This window comes from Sphaeramia orbicularis, chromosome 7 (genome assembly GCF_902148855.1).
Source record: "Sphaeramia orbicularis chromosome 7, fSphaOr1.1, whole genome shotgun sequence".
In the NCBI taxonomy this organism is placed as follows: Eukaryota; Metazoa; Chordata; class Actinopteri; order Kurtiformes; family Apogonidae; genus Sphaeramia; species Sphaeramia orbicularis.
This window is the reverse complement of record NC_043963.1, coordinates 381,413-401,163: the sequence shown is the minus strand read 5'-3', so window position 1 is coordinate 401,163 and position 19,751 is coordinate 381,413. Positions and strand designations below refer to the sequence as shown.

General features: G+C 41.4%; 1 protein-coding gene across 4 annotated transcripts in view; it reads right to left on the bottom strand.

Annotated features, from left to right (window-relative positions):
* trim33 (tripartite motif containing 33) overlaps positions 1-19,751 on the bottom strand; it is an 83,214-nt gene that overhangs the window by 35,760 nt on the left and 27,703 nt on the right. For all 4 annotated transcript variants that reach the window (XM_030138934.1, XM_030138933.1, XM_030138935.1 and 1 more), the window contains exons 2-9: positions 19,209-19,327; positions 13,814-13,967; positions 8,314-8,446; positions 5,534-5,650; positions 5,324-5,438; positions 4,576-4,722; positions 2,058-2,175; positions 331-626 (exon numbers count right to left, since the gene is read on the bottom strand). In XM_030138934.1, coding sequence (XP_029994794.1) covers positions 331-626; positions 2,058-2,175; positions 4,576-4,722; positions 5,324-5,438; positions 5,534-5,650; positions 8,314-8,446; positions 13,814-13,967; positions 19,209-19,327 — 1,199 coding nt within the window. The remainder of the gene's footprint in view (positions 1-330; positions 627-2,057; positions 2,176-4,575; positions 4,723-5,323; positions 5,439-5,533; positions 5,651-8,313; positions 8,447-13,813; positions 13,968-19,208; positions 19,328-19,751) is intronic.

Below are 19,751 nucleotides of genomic sequence, written 5' to 3'. Positions count from 1 at the left end.
CCAGTTCCACGTTTGATAATTTTTGGAATTTTCTTTTGTGGACGTCTGTAGGTAGGGGATTGGTGGATATTTGTCCAAATTTACAGACCCAGGTTTTCATGCATGAGTGAGCAGGGGTAAACTGCACAATCCAAGTTCAAACTGGACTGTGGAATTTTTACTCTTTGTAAATTCATCCCAAGGGCCGCATCGGAGCCTTTGGTGGGCCACATTTAGCCCCTGGGCCACATGTTTGACACCCCTGCTCTATGGTGTTAAAGTGTTGTCTTTCCACAGGCCTGGTACAGGTGAGTGCTGCCCAGTGCCGTGGGGGGTGGGGGGGTCCTGTACCTGCTGCTGCACCATGCCGGGGCCGGCCTGTCGGGCGTGTTGCTGGGACATCTGAGAGGCGATGCGCATCTGCTGCTGGATCTGCTGCTGGTGCTGCTGCTGCTGCTGGTGGTGCTGGTGCTGCTGCTTCTGCTGGGCGTAGGCCGCCTGCTGCATGTGCTGCAGCCTCAGCTGGGCCAGATTGATCTGACCCGGGTGTTTGCCCGGGTGACCCTGGCCCGGCGAAATGGGCGGTCCTCCTGCCATGACGCCGGGCGGTTGGACAGGCGGAGGAGGTTTCTCTATGACCAAGTTACCTGCGAGGAGGACACCAGGCAAAACAGTGAGCAGAATAAAACTCAGGCAGAAAGAAGTGAACATCAGTATTTGGGAAACAGACTGGATGAACATGTGGAGCAGGGGGGTCAAACTCAGTTTAGTTCAGGCTCCACATTCAGCCCGATTCAGTCTCAAGCGGGCCAAACCATTAAAATAACAGCATAAAAACCTGTTTTTGTCTTCCTTTCTTGTGCAATAAAAAACATTAAATTATGAAAATATTTACATTTACAAACTACCTTTTCACAAAAAAGATGTGAATAATCAGAAAAAAATTTAATTTCTTAAGAAAAATAAGCTAAATTTTAACAAGATTATGCCTCAACTTATCACTTGTACATGTGCATTAAACACAATGTTACACAAACATAATATTGTTGAAATTTTGAAGTTTGGAATGTGGAACTAAAATAAGAATGTCTACAATATTATGTGTAAACTTATTAACACAACGTACAAATCTGATCTACAAATCCACAAAACATATAGTAACAGACAGAATACTGTTCAAATTGTACTTAATTTTCAGGTTGTTCACATTTTATTGTCAGGGTTATTAGACTGTTATTTGACTTTAGATCACATTGGGCTCAAACCAGTTCAACACCCTTGACTGTTCAGATCTTCAGGGTAATTTTTGCAGTCCATAAAATCATGCTGTGGGCCGGATTAGAACCTTTGGAAGGCCAGTTTTGGCCCACAGGCTGCATGTTTGACACCTGTGATGTGGAGGATTTGTCAAACATACACCTGCTCTCAGACATGGAGGGAATGTGTCTGGAAGAATCTAATAAGGCTTTTTATTTTCCCAAAAACTGAAAAGCAAACGGCTACAGATGCATCAAATGTGTTGGCGTGACTGTGATGAAGTCCACGTAGAGCAGCGGGCTTGGTTTGAACGCAAAACCATTTTGTGATATAACATTAGATCCTGTTGGGATCAAATAAAAAATGTGTTTAGTATTTGTGCAGATTTCTGCTGTAATTCAATTCTTCAAGGAAATAATCATTTAAAAAAGAAACAAACCAAAAATTGCCTTTTTAACAGTATCATGATATATTGTATCACCAGATTCTTGCTAATACACAGCCCTAGTGGGTACCTGGGCACATTATTCCCATTAATTCTCATTCGTATTCTTTTTTTCCTCTTTTTTTGTCACCATTGTTATTCATAAAACGTAATAAAAATTTAAGTGACCAAAACGAAAACCAAGGGCAGTACAATATGGATCCATAAATGGATATTTCAGCTCATTTACTCCTGTGTTCTCACTTCTGTCTCAACCTTATTTCAATAAGTCGATAAGGAACCGGGCGTCTAAATCAAATCAAACCAACACTGATGGATGAGGGGGAACATGGATGAACGGATCTGGATGGATGAATGGTTAAAGGCTTCGTCTCACCTAGATTCACCACGTTCTTAGCCCAGAAGGTGGGGTCGCAGAAAAACCGCACCACTCCGTTGGCCTGAGGCGGAGGCTCCAGTCGAGCCTTGAAGAGCTGGCGAAGCTGATAAAGGATCTGCACACACAAAAGAAAGAAATACAGGGCATTTATTTATTCCACAGACTGGAGAGGCAGCAACAACAACAACAACCATCATGTGTCTACTGGACCTGTGAGGACATTCAACAATTCAACAATAAACCTGTTTGATCTGTTTTTCCAACTGTCTGCTGGGACAGCTGTCAAATCCACAGAGTACCGTGCCGAACACAAAACAGTATAAGAACGACAAAACGACCTAACCAAACCAAAGCTGGGTCAAGACGTAAAGATGGGACAGCTGTTCCATGTCCACGTCCAAGGCTGAGGCTGTTCACACTCAACCCCATATGGAAGTAGCATCAACAGTCCATGAATGAGGAGTCCATGAACAGCACAGTTCACTGTGGAAAAACTGAAGCCTTCAATACTGAATATCATAGAATTACAGCTGGGCAAAAAAGTATTTAGTCAGCCATTGATTGTTCCAGTTCTCCTCCTAAAGATGACAGAGGTCTGTAACTTTCATCAGAGGTACACTTCAACTATGAGAGACAAAAGGAGAAAAAAAATCCAAGAAATCACATTGTAGGATTTTTAAAGAATTTATTTGTAAATTATGGTGGAAAATAAGTATTTGGTCACCCACTAACCGGCCAGATTTGTGTCTGTCCCAGAGCTGGACCTTCTTCTTTCAGAAGTTCTTCTGTCCTCCACTGGTTCCTGTATTAATGGCACCTGTCTGAACTGGTTCTGTAGAACACACACCTGTCTGAACTGGTTCTGTAGAACACACACCTGTTTGAACTGGTTCTGTAGAACACACACCTGTTTGAACTGGTTCTGTAGAACACACACCTGTCTGAACTGGTTCTGTAGAACACACACCTGTCTGAACTGGTTCTGTAGAACACACACCTGTTTGAACTGGTTCTGTAGAACACACACCTGTTTGAACTGGTTCTGTAGAACACACACCTGTCTGAACTGGTTCTGTAGAACACACACCTGTCTGAACTGGTTCTGTAGAACACACACCTGTTTGAACTGGTTCTGTAGAACACACACCTGTCTGAACTGGTTCTGTAGAACACACACCTGTTTGAACTGGTTCTGTAGAACACACACCTGTCTGAACTGGTTCTGTAGAACACACACCTGTTTGAACTGGTTCTGTAGAACACACACCTGTTTGAACTGGTTCTGTAGAACACACACCTGTTTGAACTGGTTCTGTAGAACACACACCTGTTTGAACTGGTTCTGTAGAACACACACCTGTTTGAACTGGTTCTGTAGAACACACACCTGTCTGAACTGGTTCTGTAGAACACACACCTGTTTGAACTGGTTCTGTAGAACACACACCTGTCTGAACTGGTTCTGTAGAACACACACCTGTCTGAACTGGTTCTGTAGAACACACACCTATCCACAGCCTCAAACTGTCACACTCCAAACTCAACCATGGCGTTGGAGTGCGTTGGTTTCCGTCCTGTATGGGGCAGTGCATCTGTGCACCCCACCGTGCAGAAGTGTAAGTGAAGCTTTATGCTCATTTATCTTTTTTCTACCTCCTGAAGCTTTGCTAACTTTCATTTGAGGGGGCAGGATGTTCGTCCTGGACTATTATATATTATACATATGTACAATTGGACTATTATATATTATACATATGTACAATTGGACTATTATATATTATACATATGTACAATTGGACTATTATATATTATACATATGTACAATTGGACTATTATATATTATACATATGTACAATTGGACTATTATATATTATACATATGTACAATTGGACTATTATATATTATACATATGTACAATTGGACTATTACATATTATACATATGTAGAATAAGTCTAATGAGACAGTGATGATTTTTTTTTGTCTGAAATGTTTGATGTGGTGGCATGAATTTAGCCGTGGTGCTGCACCACAGCAAAACCTACACCAGCGGCAAAACAGCAAAAAGTTTAGAAATTAAAGGAGAACACCAAGTTCTATCCAAAAAAGGGAAGTCACCGGTGTTCTTCAGACCCACTGGAACCAAAGAGACACAAACTCAGATCAAACTGGAGCTGCAGTCGACCTGAGAAGACCTGGATATTTACTGTATGACATACAGGTTTAGTTTTCTAAAGGTTTCCCCTCTGCAGAAGGAGCTTTGGCTGCACATCTAACCTGGCACAGTTCAGATGAAAAATAAATACATAAATCACAGAGTTAGAACTCCAGGCACTTTCAAGCACTTGAGGTAAAATTCAAGCACTTTTCAGACCTTGAAAACACAACATCGCATTTGAAGCGTCCGTCTGAACCCTGTTTGTGCACGGTCCGTTCATGTCTGTGGTCTAACACGGATCTGAAACAGCAGAAAGTGTGTGTGTGTGTGTGTGTGTGTGTGTGTGTTTGCCTCCTCACCAGTCTCTTGCTGTACAGCAGGGCTGTGCTGCTGCCGGTGCTGATGGCCCAGTGGCAGAAGTTGAGCACATGGTGGATCTGCTGGGCTAACTGGGTGGTGTCCTTATGCTGAGCCACCAGCCTCATACTGCGCTCTTTGGTCACACTCTGCCCAAAAACACAACAATAACATGTGGTAAAGAAGATGCTCCTCACACACACTGAACACACAGGTACGGTCTACAGTCTGCTACATGAGCGTATGCACATACAGACTAATATGATCTAAAGTGGGCTGGACCAGTCACATAATACCAACAATAAGATGAGAATTTATAAATCATGTCAACTCCAAAGTTTTTTTTATGCTTTTGAGTGAAAAAAGTAAAATTCGCAATGAAAATGTTTAAATCTACAAACTGTACTTGAACTAGGGATGTAACGATTCCCGGTATAACGATAAATAGCAGTAAAATTGCAAACAATTAGTATGAGCGTTTAAGTTCTACATTTTCAGGTTGTTCATATTTGTTCATGTTACTGGAGCAGAGTATCAGCAGATTTGACTGTGGACAGAATGTGTTGTTTTATCTGTATTATCAGATCATACCAGTGGATGTGCAGACACTGCTGACATTCTACGGCCGAACTGGTCACCTAACAGTTCAACCGATGAAGCCGGTGGTGGATCGGACTCTGCAGCGGAGACCCACTCCCCACCCCACCCCCACCTGGCGGCCCTGCAGTGGAAACACCCCCTTTATCTTACCTCTAACTGCTGCAGCAAAGACTTCCCCTTCTTGTTGATCTCATTTATTAGAGTAAATACAGCAATTTTGATCTCGTGCTCCACTTTCCGATGTGTTTCATTCAGTTCTTTAAGCCTGGACGAATGAGACGAGAAAACGCTTCCATTAACCCAATCAGAACACACGTGCAGACCGCTTATCACCTCACCCACAGTGTACTAATGTCTCACCTGCTTTGCACCTGAGACACAGAATAATGGACGTAGTTCTTCTTCTCTTGCAGTTTGCCTATACTGGACTCAATCATGCCCTTCTGGTTCTGGAAGGCCTCCTCCAGGAACTGGTACCTGAAAGTGGAGCGGAGACCGTTTACACATGTGGTGGAATAGAAAGGTTTGAACTTCTACAGCCTGGTCAAAAACCTAAACCTTTAACCAGGAAAATAAATATCATCCTTCCATGTGATCATTACTGAACTGACAAATACATTTGAGCTGCAACACGTTCTGTAACTGACGCAGTCGTTTCACATTTACAAACATGCATCAGTTTGTACCAGAGCAAAGGCTGCAATGAGTTGAATGGATAAATGTCATGTGGTCTGAGGAGTCCACAATGACCCTGGCCCAGAGGAGTGGAGGGATTACCCATCATGCCTAGTGTCTACAGTCCAAACCTATGGGGACAGTGATTACCCATCATGCCTAGTACCTACAGTACCAGCCTGTGGGGGCAGTGATTACCCATCATTAGGGATGTATTGATTACCGGTATAACCATAAACAGGTAAAATCACAGACGGTTAGTATTACTGTTTAAATTCTAATTCTCATGATAACTGTGTTTGATTACCGCACTTTTAGGGGAAAAAAACGCCTATGTAAAGATCTGCTTTTATGTCAAATATTTGAGTATAGTTTTAATTTATTACAATTTTAATTTTCTATACCTAATATTTGGAACCAATATTCACTTTTAAAGTTGTTGAAAAGGTTTGTTAAGCATCTGTGTGTTATTTATGCAATAAATTATATACATTTTTCAATTCAGGGTTTATATTTTTTGTGCATTTTTTTGTCCTTTTGTGTTTTTATAGTAGGTTAAAGTGAAAAAATAACAGACAGATGATCTAGATGAAGTTGTGCTGACAAAACAGATCCCAAACATGGGTATAGTAAACATTTGTTTCTATAGTATATAAAGGCCAAATCCAAAGGACTGAAAAACAGACAGAATAGACTCAGACCACTAAGGGTTAATATGTGAATGTTTCTGACACAGAAGGGACAGTGGGACTGTTATTAGATTTGTTGTTTTTTGTTTTGTTTTTTCCAAATACAACTTGGTTAAATTATTTCAGTGTGTGTATCAGTACTTTTTGAACATTTTGAGCACAATTTCAATAATACCACGATAATAATAACTATGATAATTTTGGTCACAATAAGCGTGATATGAAATGTTCATTTGGTTCCATCCCTAGACCCCAGCTGGACCAGTGGAAGGCTGCAGTAGTTCTCAGTGTGTGGACTAACTCACCTGTGTTCTTTGGTTTTTTTATCTTTTTTTTTTTTTGACCTGTGCTCTTTGTTTTGTTTTTGGGTTTTTTGGGTTTGTTTACCTGTGCTCTTTGTTTGTTTACCTGTGCTCCTTGTTTGTTTGTTTACCTGTGCTCCTTGTTTGTTGGTTTACCTGTGCTCCTTGTTTGTTTGTTTACCTGTGCTCTTTTTGTTTACCTGTGCTCTTTGTTTGTTGGTTTACCTGTGCTCTTTGTTTGTTGGTTTACCTGTGCTCTTTGTTTGTTTACCTGTGCTCTTTTTGTTTACCTGTGCTCTTTGTTTGTTGGTTTACCTGTGCTCTTTGTTTGTTGGTTTACCTGTGCTCTTTGTTTGTTGGTTTACCTGTGCTCTTTTTGTTTACCTGTGCTCTTTGTTTGTTTGTTTACCTGTGCTCTTTTTGTTTACCTGTGCTCTTTTTGTTTACCTGTGCTCTTTGTTTGTTGGTTTACCTGTGCTCTTTGTTGGTTTACCTGTGCTCTTTGTTGGTTTACCTGTGCTCTTTGTTTGTTGGTTTACCTGTGCTCTTTGTTTGTTGGTTTACCTGTGCTCTTTGTTTGTTGGTTTACCTGTGCTCTTTGTTGGTTTACCTGTGCTCTTTGTTTGTTGGTTTACCTGTGCTCTTTGTTTGTTGGTTTACCTGTGCTCTTTGTTTGTTGGTTTACCTGTGCTCTTTGTTTGTTGGTTTACCTGTGCTCTTTGTTTGTTGGTTTACCTGTGCTCTTTGTTTGTTGGTTTACCTGTGCTCTTTGTTGGTTTACCTGTGCTCTTTGTTGGTTTACCTGTGCTCTTTGTTTGTTGGTTTACCTGTGCTCTTTGTTGGTTTACCTGTGCTCTTTGTTTGTTGGTTTACCTGTGCTCTTTGTTTGTTTGTTTACCTGTGCTCTTTGTTTGTTGGTTTACCTGTGCTCTTTGTTTGTTTGTTTACCTGTGCTCTTTGTTTGTTGGTTTACCTGTGCTCTTTGTTGGTTTACCTGTGCTCTTTGTTTGTTGGTTTACCTGTGCTCTTTGTTTGTTGGTTTACCTGTGCTCTTTGTTTGTTGGTTTACCTGTGCTCTTTGTTTGTTGGTTTACCTGTGCTCTTTGTTTGTTTACCTGTGCTCTTTGTTGGTTTACCTGTGCTCTTTGTTGGTTTACCTGTGCTCTTTGTTTGTTGGTTTACCTGTGCTCTTTGTTTGTTGGTTTACCTGTGCTCTTTGTTTGTTTGTTTACCTGTGCTCTTTGTTTGTTGGTTTACCTGTGCTCTTTGTTTGTTTGTTTACCTGTGCTCTTTGTTTGTTGGTTTCCCTGTGCTCTTTGTTTGTTTGTTTACCTGTGCTCTTTGTTTGTTGGTTTACCTGTGCTCTTTGTTGGTTTACCTGTGCTCTTTGTTTGTTGGTTTACCTGTGCTCTTTGTTTGTTTGTTTACCTGTGCTCTTTGTTGGTTTACCTGTGCTCTTTGTTTGTTGGTTTACCTGTGCTCTTTGTGCTCTAACAGCTGACAGTCCCTGCAGGTCAGTGTGTCGCAGGTCTCACAGAAAAGCTTGAGCGGCTCCTGTTTGTGAATGGGACAGAAAACAGGCTTCTGTCCCGCCGTCCCCACAGACTCTGTAGGACACACAAGAGGGAAGGAGGACACAATGGACGCTCAGCACAATGGAAACAAAGGCAAGGCCAAAGCAGCAGTACAGCTTTAGGTCAAACAAAAGGAACACACACAGCAGTCTGGTCCAGATACAGAGCACTGAAAAAACAGTCAGCCCCATGGAAAAGTCCTCCCCCAAAAAAAGGAGATTTAAGGTTTCTCTAAACACTATTCATGTTCAGAAAAGCACAAGAATTTATCATGCATTGCACAAATGTATGTTCAATGGTCAATGCAACATCAGTATGCATTCACAGTATTTACAGGATGATGATCATAAGGATCATATGTTATTTTTCTATGAATTTAATGTAAAAAGTGCAGACTGGCTGGAAGAGCTGCAGATGATACTGAGGAAGATGGAATTTAAGGTCGAGTTCATGTCTGACGTCCACTAACTCTAAAATGAACACAGATTATTGACTTCCATGTCTATACGAATGAAGTACTTTAGTAGTTTGTGGTGAAATGTTCAAATTATACACATATATTTAAGATTATGATGATATAGAAATGTATTTAAACATTTTTATTCTCCTTGCCACCGGAGCTCAGAAATATCCCTTCACTCCCTCTTTTCAAATCCAAACTCAAAACCCATCTGTTTAGGACCGCTTTGTCTGTCTGAACACAACTGCATTGTCCAGTTTTTTTACCTGCCTTTTATTTTCACCTCCGCCAACAGGGTTCTGTTTTTGCATTCAGTTCAAACTCAGATAAGGGGTCACAATTCTATGGGCTGGGTCCGTCTTCCAGACTAGAAAAGTGACCCAGGTCACAGTTCTATAACAGAAAAGTGACCCAGGTCACAGTTCTATAACAGAAAAGTGACCCAGGTCACAGTTCTATAACAGAAAAGTGACCCAGGTTACAGTTCTATAATAGAAAAGTGACCCAGGTCACATTCTATAACAGAAAAGTGACCCAGGTCAAAGTTCTACAACAGAAAAGTGACCCAGGTCACATTCTATAACAGAAAAGTGACCCAGGTCAAAGTTCTATAACAGAAAAGTGACCCAGGTCACAGTTCTATAACAGAAAAGTGACCCAGGTCACAGTTCTATAACAGAAAAGTGACCCAAGTCACAGTTCTATAACAGAAAAGTGACCCAGGTCACAGTTCTATAACAGAAAAGTGACCCAGGTTACAGTTCTATAATAGAAAAGTGACCCAGGTCACATTCTATAACAGAAAAGTGACCCAGGTCACAGTTCTATAACAGAAAAGTGACCCAGGTCACAGTTCTATAACAGAAAAGTGACCCAGGTCACAGTTCTATAACAGAAAAGTGACCCAGGTCACAGTTCTATAACAGAAAAGTGACCCAGGTTACAGTTCTATAATAGAAAAGTGACCCAGGTCACATTCTATAACAGAAAAGTGACCCAGGTCACAGTTCTATAACAGAAAAGTGACCCAGGTCACAGTTCTATAACAGAAAAGTGACCCAGGTCACAGTTCTATAACAGAAAAGTGACCCAGGTTACAGTTCTATAATAGAAAAGTGACCCAGGTCACATTCTATAACAGCAAAGTGACCCAGGTCACAGTTCTATAACAGAAAAGTGACCCAGGTCACAGTTCTATAACAGAAAAGTGACCCAGGTTACAGTTCTATAATAGAAAAGTGACCGAGGTCACATTCTATAACAGCAAAGTGACCCAGGTCACAGTTCTATAACAGAAAAGTGACCCAGGTCACAGTTCTATAACAGAAAAGTGACCCAGGTCACAGTTCTATAACAGAAAAGTGACCCAGGTCACAGTTCTATAACAGAAAAGTGACCCGGGGCTCAGATTTCCATGGGGTCAGAGTTCTATGGGACAGCGGTGCCAGCAGCGCCAGATGACTGGGTTCCAGTCTGTTAGTCCCGTTTGGCTTCAGAATGTCCCGGAGTGAACGGACCCAGAAGTATTTCAGGCTGCGTTCACACGTCCACACTGACATCAGACGTGTTGGACACACTGGTTCTTATGGGGCTGAGCTTCTGCAGGTTTGGCATCTTTTGGAAATGTCAAAATAGTTGTTTAAGGAAATGAAATCTGAGATTTTCGATCCAATAAAATCAGTGCTGAGTTGTGAAACACATTATCTCTGAAAGACTATTGAAACTGTTAAGATGCAATCACATAAAAATGGAAGGAAATGAAAGAGTTTTCTATCAGACTGCAGTAAAAACAGAACGCCTGAACACTCGTCTGTTGTGGTTTTCATCCCTTTGGTTCATGGACACTCAGCGTCCACAGCAGTCCAGCAAACACATGCTATTGGACCCACGGTGCTGGTTCTGTTAGGGTTAGGGTCAGGGTCAGGAGAACTACCCATGCTTACATGATTGGCTGCTCTGATGTCATGTGACCCTTTCCAGAACACAGGACACATCAGCCTGGACGACCTGCTGTTAATTCCACACACACCTAACCCTTCATCTGTCGGCCTACTACTCACTACAGTCCAAACAGGTGAACTATTATGGGATGTGCAGCACGTCCAGGTCCAGTGGTCAGCTAATGCGGACTTCAGACATGTTCAGACGGACCAAGATTATTTCTAAAAAGCTTCTAACATGTCTGTAGTATTAGTGAGAGCCAGCATTAAGAGTCAGTCTGATTCTCTAAATGCTACGGAACAGGGCTTCACTGCTTCTCTAATTATGTCCTTTAACACAACTGTAAACCAGCCTGGAAGTACAAGAGGTTTTATATTAGTGCTGTCAAACAGTTACAGTTTTTCATCAGATTAATCAGGATGATGGATTAATGCGCATTAACGTGTTAATTTTGACAGCACTAATACACAGTCCATTTAAATACAGTTACACTAATACACAGTCCATACAAATACAGTTACACTAATACAGTCCAAATAAATACAGTTACACTAATACACAGTCTATTTAAATACAGTTACACTAATACACAGTCCATTTAAATACAGTTACACTAATACACAGTCCAAATAAATACAGTTACACTAATACACAGTCCATACAAATACAGTTACACTAATACAGTCCAAATAAATACAGTTACACTAATACACAGTCTATTTAAATACAGTTACACTAATACACAGTCCATTTAAATACAGTTACACTAATACACAGTCCATTTAAATACAGTTACACTAATACACAGTCCAAATAAATACAGTTACACTAATACACAGTCCATTTAAATACAGTTACACTAATACACAGTCCAAATAAATACAGTTACACTAATACACAGTCCATTTAAATAAGGTTCCACTGGACGACCGGCGGTCAAATGAAATGGATGTTTCTGCCTCAGTTTCTTGAGGCAGAAACATCGGACCACCCAACCATTCATTCATGAGGACAAAATGTCAGCCAACAGGACAGATGGGACTGAAATGTTCAGTCTCACGCTCCAAACGTGTTCATCAACATCTATGTTTTCGAGCTGTGAACAATCTGTGAAATCCTGGAGGACTGTGAAGGTAACGTGAGGTCAGCTTCACTTTGTGTTTGAACATCTGCTCCGTTTGCACAGTGTCGCTCCTCACTCCATTAGCCTTCATTAATTCATCTGACAGTGGTCAATGACACCTTCATAAAGAGGAGGGTCGAACCAGGTCGTCTATTCAACGACCACAGAAGACAGAGGCCTGACTCTGACACCAGGAAAGAACATTTATTTACAATACACAAAGACTTTAGGTACACACTTGTTTCTATCTTCTCCAATTCAACATGAAAATACTGATATTTCCAGTGTCGTTTGATTTGACCATCAGCTTAAAGACGTTTCAAAAGATTTTTGTGTGGCAGTTTAACAAACTTCTGTCAATTGCCACAGCAATTGATTAAAATAACCTTTTAATATCAGCTTTTGGTCAGTTGTCTCAGATATTAGCTTTCTAGATTGTGTTTCAACATCACATGTCTTTAGATGTCACAGTCAAAATAAGACTGGTTTTGCCTCTATTGTCAGTACATACTGTAAAACTACGGTGGCCCAGAGGTGCAACAGCCCAAAAAATTATCCACTATAAGGAAAAAAAAAAAAACATCATCCACCTTTTCAGGTAAGGGGGCACTACTTACCTTAAAGGTCTCTTGCTTTAAAATTAAGGCTACCAGAAAAAATAAAAGCATAGGCTGAAAATGTTTAAGGCCTTCAGCTAATGTGGCTAATGCTAAGGGCAAACAGTACCCCTTTAATTGAAAACGTGGATAATGTTTTTGTTTTTTTTTCTTATAGTGGATATTTTTTGGGCTGTTCTCTTTTTAGCTTTCCGGCCGACAGGCTGTAAGCTATTGTCGTCATGCAGCGTCCAGCGTCTGTCGTCCGTTACAAACATTTCAATCATCTTCTTCTCTGAAACTCCAGTTCTGATTGACTTCAAACTTGGTATACAGCTTCTGTATGATGATGTCAACAAAAGTTAGTGAAATTATTTGGCTCCGCATCTGATTCTGGATTTGGTGCGACTTTGAAAACTTTTCCCATTTTAACAGATAGGAAGTGGATTGATCCAATAAATCAGTATCAGTGATATCAAGTGTGAATTTGAATTTGTTACAGATCTGATTGAATATGAGCAAAACATGGACTATTTCTGTAATAGAATAAATACACAGAATTGGGTGAGAATAAATGGATCTGGATACATTTCCCAAAGCTTTTCATTTGGCTGCTAAACTACAGGGCCATTGGTCGGATTTTTTTTCTTACAATGGATAATTTTTTGGGCTGTTGCACCTCTAGGCCACCGCATAAAACCTACAAATTATGTTGTAAAAGCAGGTCATTTTCATCAAATATGCTCATTATCGGTTGTCGCTCAATTCTCAAATTTTACACCCCTCCTAAGAAACAGAGCAAAAACAACTAAAACTTGATAGAGTGAGGACCAGTGGAGTATGTGCAGTTCCATTCAGAAGTTCCTGGTGTGCAGCCTGTGTTCCCCACATGCACAGTTATTAGTCCATATTCAGAACATGCTAGAACACCCATGGGAACATCCATCTGATCTAAGTGTAGCTGGACTCGTTCTTTTTGTGCAGCTCTGCAGAATTCTCCTTCGTATTTTTCCTTCACCTCAGGACATTTTCAAGGCAGGTCAAGGAAAAAGGTGGTCCTTCTTAAACTGGGTCGTATTTTGGCCGTTCAACCTCGACCCTAGAGTCGGAGCAGCGGGGTGTGTACGGTCAGAGCAACTAATGGTAGTGCGCCTGACCGGCTCTGCGGCGGCGTTACCATGGAAACACCCTATGGGTAGAAGCAGGTCTACGGTGTTCCTCAGGGTTCTAGTCCTGCGGTCTGCTGAAGTAAACAGGACTTAAAGGTGGGCCGTCCTTACCTGAGGCGGCGCTGGCGTCCTCCTTGGTGCGGATCTTGTGGTCCTTGGTGATTTTGACCCTCTGGTGGGCCTCCACGCACGTCTTACACAGCCATTCTCCACACTCCACGCAGAAGCCAATCGTCCCTGCGTTGTCTTCACAGCTCGTGCACACCTGGAAGAAATAACACCGATCAAAGCAGAGAACTGTTACTATTGATTCAACACCCGGTGAACATTTAGTCCTGGAAATTGATGTGATGATTCACAACTAAGGATGTAACAATTACTGGAATAACGATAAACCGCGGTAAAATTGCAGACGGGTAGTATTACCGTTTAAATTCTAATTATCATGATAACCACGTTTGATTACCGCATTTTTAGGGGAAAAAACACCATAAACCTCCAGTCCCCCTTTGGAGGACCACAAACCTCCAGTCCCCCTTTGGAGGATCACAAACCTCCAGTCCCCCTTTAGAGGACCACAAACCTCCAGTCCCCCTTTGGAGGACCATAAACCTCCAGTCCCCCCTATAGAGGACCATAAACCTCCAGTCCCCCCTTTGGAGGACCATAAACCTCCAGTCCCCCTTTGGAGGACCATAACCCTCCAGTCCCCCTTTGGAGGACCATAAACCTCCAGTCCCCCTTTAGAGGACCACAAACCTCCAGTCCCCCTTTAGAGGACCACAAACCTCCAGTCCCCCTTTAGAGGACCACAAACCTCCAGTCCCCCTTTGGAGGACCACAAACCTCCAGTCCCCCCTACAGAGGACCATAAACCTCCAGTCCCCCTTTAGAGGACCACAAACCTCCAGTCCCCCTTTGGAGGACCACAAACCTCCAGTCCCCCCTACAGAGGACCATAAACCTCCAGTCCCCCTTTAGAGGACCACAAACCTCCAGTCCCCCTTTGGAGGACCACAAACCTCCAGTCCCCCTTTGGAGGACCATAAACCTCTATTGGGGCTGCACAATTAATCGATTTTAAATTGAAATCGGATTTTTTAATTAGGACGATTTTCAAAAAAGGGAAATCGTAAAATCGATTTCATCTCTCTCGTGCCTGCGGGCCGCACGCTTGCGGGCTGCCGTAGAACTCCTCCTCCTATCAGTGACAGCGGTCTGTCACAGAAGTCCATGTAATGACCACGGACATTAAATGTGTTCATGAGTCCACAGTACTTATAGCAATGTAAGCCGTGGCTTCACGCACGGATCCCGCAACTGAAATAGAACTGCATGCGGATCACTCATCTTACGTTGTCCCGGATCCGTACCGTACTGTCTTCTTCCGAACCGGGTCCGAGTCTCATCAGCCTCAGCAGAGGAGCCCACACAGCCGTGTGCCCACACACATCCACCAGCTCCACAGACAGAATCCCTCCAGTGTGTCCTGGGTCGGTCTGTTCCACGCACAGATCCCCCAGTTTAAATAGAACCCATGGGGAACACTCATATTAACCTGGTCCACGCACACACGACTGATACCTGTCACTGACTGACACTGGGATCACTGCTGTGGACCAGATACCCAGAAAAGAAAAAAAAAAAACAAAAAAAAACATTTTTTAAAATAATTAATTTAGTCCTCTTACTTGCTAAATTTTTCATTCACAAATATAAGTTCTGTAACACAAAACCAAATATTAGTTATTTTTTGAAAGATGTTGAACTTTATTTAAAGCTGTTCGATAAATGTGGAACAAAAGGCTGTAAAAACATTCAGTATTTGCTCTGATTTGGACATTTTATTGTAGTGTATTCCCCCTGGCAAACTTATGTTATTTTCTTGTTGTATACATTGTTTGTATACTCTACTTCATTCAATAAAGATTTAATTAAGAAAAAAATAAACTTCTGCGGGTTCATCACATGATCCCATCACAGATTTAAGGTCAGAGTAGTGCCTTGCATTGTGGGCTGCTCATGAAAACAACATGATGACTTCTGTTGTCTTTTGTAGTTTTACCCAAAAATCGAAATCGAAAATCGAGTTTTTAGAGGAAAAAAAAAAAAAAAAAAAAAAAATCAGGATTTTTTTTTTTTTTTTTTTGCCAAAATCGTGCAGCCCTAACCTCCAGTCCCCCTTTGGAGGACCATAAACCTCCAGTCCCCCTTTGGAGGACCATAAACCTTTTCCAGTCCAGTCTTTGTTCAAACCTAAACTCTGTGTCCAGTCTAGTCACATATCACCATGGTAACAGATTGGTTTGGTGTCCGTCCATTAAATGAGTCCAGGGTGAATCCAACCATCAAACATTAGTTCCACCTGATACATGTTCTAACCCAGGGGTGTCACACTCATTTTCTTTCAGGTTCCACATTCAGCCCAATTTAATCTGAAGTGGGTCGGACCAGTAAAATAATAACATGATAGCCAATAAACAATGACAACTGCAAATTATTTTAGCGCAAAAAATAACATTTAATTATGCCAATATTTACATTTAAAAACTATCCAAACAAAAAGGATGTGAATAACCTGAAAAAGACTGAAATTTGTTAAGAAATGTCAACAAAATTTTATAATATTCTGCCTTGACTTAACATTTGTACATATGCATTATGGATCCGATCTACAAAGACACAAAACATTCAGTAACAGGCAGAATATTGTTAAAATTACACTTAATTTTCTTTAGACATTTCAGGTTGTTCATATTTGTTCAAGTTATTGACATTTTATTGTTACAGGATAGTTTGTCAATGTAAACATTTTCATAATTTAATGTTTTTTTGCACTAAATCAAAGAGAAAAAAATTAACGTTGTCATTATTTATATATTATTATGATATTATTTTTGAGTTCAATGCCCTTACTTACACTTTTTAAATCCATCCTACAGGGCCGGATTGGACCCTTTGGCGGGCCGGTTTTGGCCCCCACATGGGCCACATGTTTGACACCTGTGTTCTAATCTGAACAACAAAAAAACACATAGGACTGATCCCATGACCCCCCTGGGAAGACTTCAGCCCCCCCCCCCCCCCCCCCCCCCGACAGTTTGACCAACACTGTGTTAAAACAACATTACATTACAACTGTGTCCTGGCAAAAGGAAGGGCTTTAGAGGGAAAGACAAAAGGGAGCTAAAACAACACCACCACCATGGATGAGGAACACTAATGCCACAGGGGTTCGGACCAAACTGTCAGAAAGAGACCAGATGGGCAGGGCTGGAAGAAAAAATGGGTTCTGCAATATATCGCAATATTTAATTTCACAATACTGTATCGATATTAAAAAAGCACTGTATCAATATTTACCTCCGCCAAGGAGGTTCTGTTTTTGCCAGGGTTTGTTTGTTTGTCTGTCCGTTAGTGTGCAACATAACTCAAAAAGTTATGGACAGATTTGGATGAAATTTTCAGGGTTTGTTGGAAATGGGATAAGGAAGAAATGATTAAATTTTGGTGGTGATCGGGGGTGGGGGGGCCCACGGGGGGGGGTGCAGACCAGAAAATTTAATCAAAATCTGTCCATAACTTTTTGAGTTATGTTGCACATTAACGGACAGACAGACAAACAAACAAACAAACAAACCCTGGCAAAAACAGAACCTCCTTGGTGTGTGTGTGTGTGTGTGTGTGGGGGGGGGGGGGGGGGCACTGATCAGCCTTGGTGGAGGTCTGCGCTCTCCGAGTGCTTCTAGTTTTAGGTATTTATTCAAATGGAGATATTGTGGAGGTTCATGTTTGTTTGTGTTTTTCTTTTTACCTCCGCCAAGGAGGTTATGTTTTTGCCAGGGTTTGTTTGTTTGTTTGTCTGTCCGTTAGTGTGCAACATAACTCAAAAAGTTATGGACAGATTTGGATGAAATTTTCAGGGTTTGTTGGAAATGGGATAAGGAAGAAATGATCAAATTTTGGTGGTGATCGGGGGTGGGGGGGCCCACTGATCAGCCTTGGCGGAGGTCTGCGCTCTCCGAGTGCTTCTAGTTTGTTTATATTTTATTTCCTATTCTTTATCACTCTTTTATTCAATAATGTTCGTTCCTTTGTTGGGATTGAACTCAAATACTGTTCTGAGGTTAGTTCTGAACCAAGGTTCTAATAGTTTTAGATGTTTCATTCTAGTTTAGTTACCTCCGCCAAGGAGGTTCTGTTTTTGCCAGGGTTTATTTGTTTGTTTGTCTGTCCGTTAGTGTGCAACATAACTCAAAAAGTTATGGACAGATTTGGATGAAATTTTCAGGGTTTGTTGGAAATGGGATAATGAAGAAATGATTAACTTTTGGTGGTGATCGGGGGTGGGGGGGCCCACGGGGGGGCCCATTGATCAGCCTTGGCAGAGGTCTGCGCTCTCCGAGTGCTTCTAGTTTTATTTAGTTTGGACTTTTCTTTCTCTAATTCAGTTTGTATTAATTTGTTTTTAGAGCAGGTTTGATAGATTTTATTAGTTTTCATTTTTTTTTCTAAATGCTTAGTTGTAGTTCAGTTGTAGTTCAGTTGTAGTTCAGTTGTAGTTCAGTTGTAGTTCAGTGGTCTCTTTTCTCTTCTTCTCTGTGCTCCTATTCAAATCAATCCCAGACAGGACTCTGCTGCTTTAGTCTCCATGTTTCCAGGTAGAGTGGGGACCAGAAGACGACTGGAAACCACAAGTGAACACAAGTGACGGAGCAAAAAGTGTCGTATGGAGACAGCACAGAAAACTGAGAGAGACAAAGAAATCCATTGAACATCAATCTGACATTGACAAAGACCAAAACGAAGGGAATTTGATCCATAATTTTTATCTGTTTTAGTTAGTTTTGTAAACACACAATACAGTTTCAGTTAGTTATGGGTTTTTTTTCTTTTAATTACAGTTTTTATTTATTTCAGTTAGCAAAAATGCTTTTACAATTGTAGTTTTCCTCATTTCGTTACTTTTCGTTAACGATAATAACCTTGATAGGCTGTTTGTCAAAGCAACAGTGTAAAACAGTCTTTCACCTTAATATGAAAGTGTAGAAATAGTTTTGGTTCGTTATGTCTGTGCTCATTCTACAGCTAACTAGAAGCACTCGGAGAGCGCAGACCTCCGCCAAGGCTGATCAGTGGCCCCCCCCGTGGGCCCCCCCACCCCTGATCACCACCAAAATTTAATCATTTCTTCCTTATCCCATTTCCAACAAACCCTGAAAATTTCATCCAAATCTGTCCATAACTTTTTGAGTTATGTTGCACACTAACGGACAGACAAACAAACAAACAAACAAACAGACAAACAAAGCCTGGCAAAAACAGAACCTCCTTGGCGGAGGTAATAACCAGCATTATCAGAGGAGAGTTCATCATATACTATCATATACAACAGAAACATGTGTGTGTGTGTGTGCATCTAGTGGCACAAAACGTGTATCGTATGGTGATCCTAGTATTGTGCTGTGTATGGTATCTCCAGCTTCTACCCAACCCTGGCTCGTACCTGTGCAGACTTCTCATCAGACGTGCTGGTGGCCTCTGTGGTGTCTTTGACAAAGTAGTTGTCGATGATGTCACTCTGTTTGTAGTCCTGGAGACACACCGGACAGCGCATGACGTTGACTGGGGGGGGGGGGGGGGGGGGGGGGGGCAGAGAATAGACAGGATGTCACAAATCAAATGAGGTCAAAGAGTCACATGGTCTGGGCTTCATCCTTCTGGTGTGGTCGACATCATCAAACACACACATGTGAGCTGTTAGCGTCAACTCTGAGCTCAGACACTCCTGTTCCAGACTAAATGACATTCAAAACAGGCCTTCAGCAGGATTTCCTGCTCATTTACATCATTTCCTTCAGGTAAATTCTTGTTCATAAAAAACTTGGCGCCATGGGGACAACCGCCGCCTATTCATGAAGGGTTATTGATTTAATTCTGGTCTCCAGAAGATTCGATCACATCATCACTGGCATTTTTATGGAACGAAGAAACGACCAAGAATGTTTCACTTAATTGTTTTAGTTGACCTTGTTTTGTTTTTTTTTGT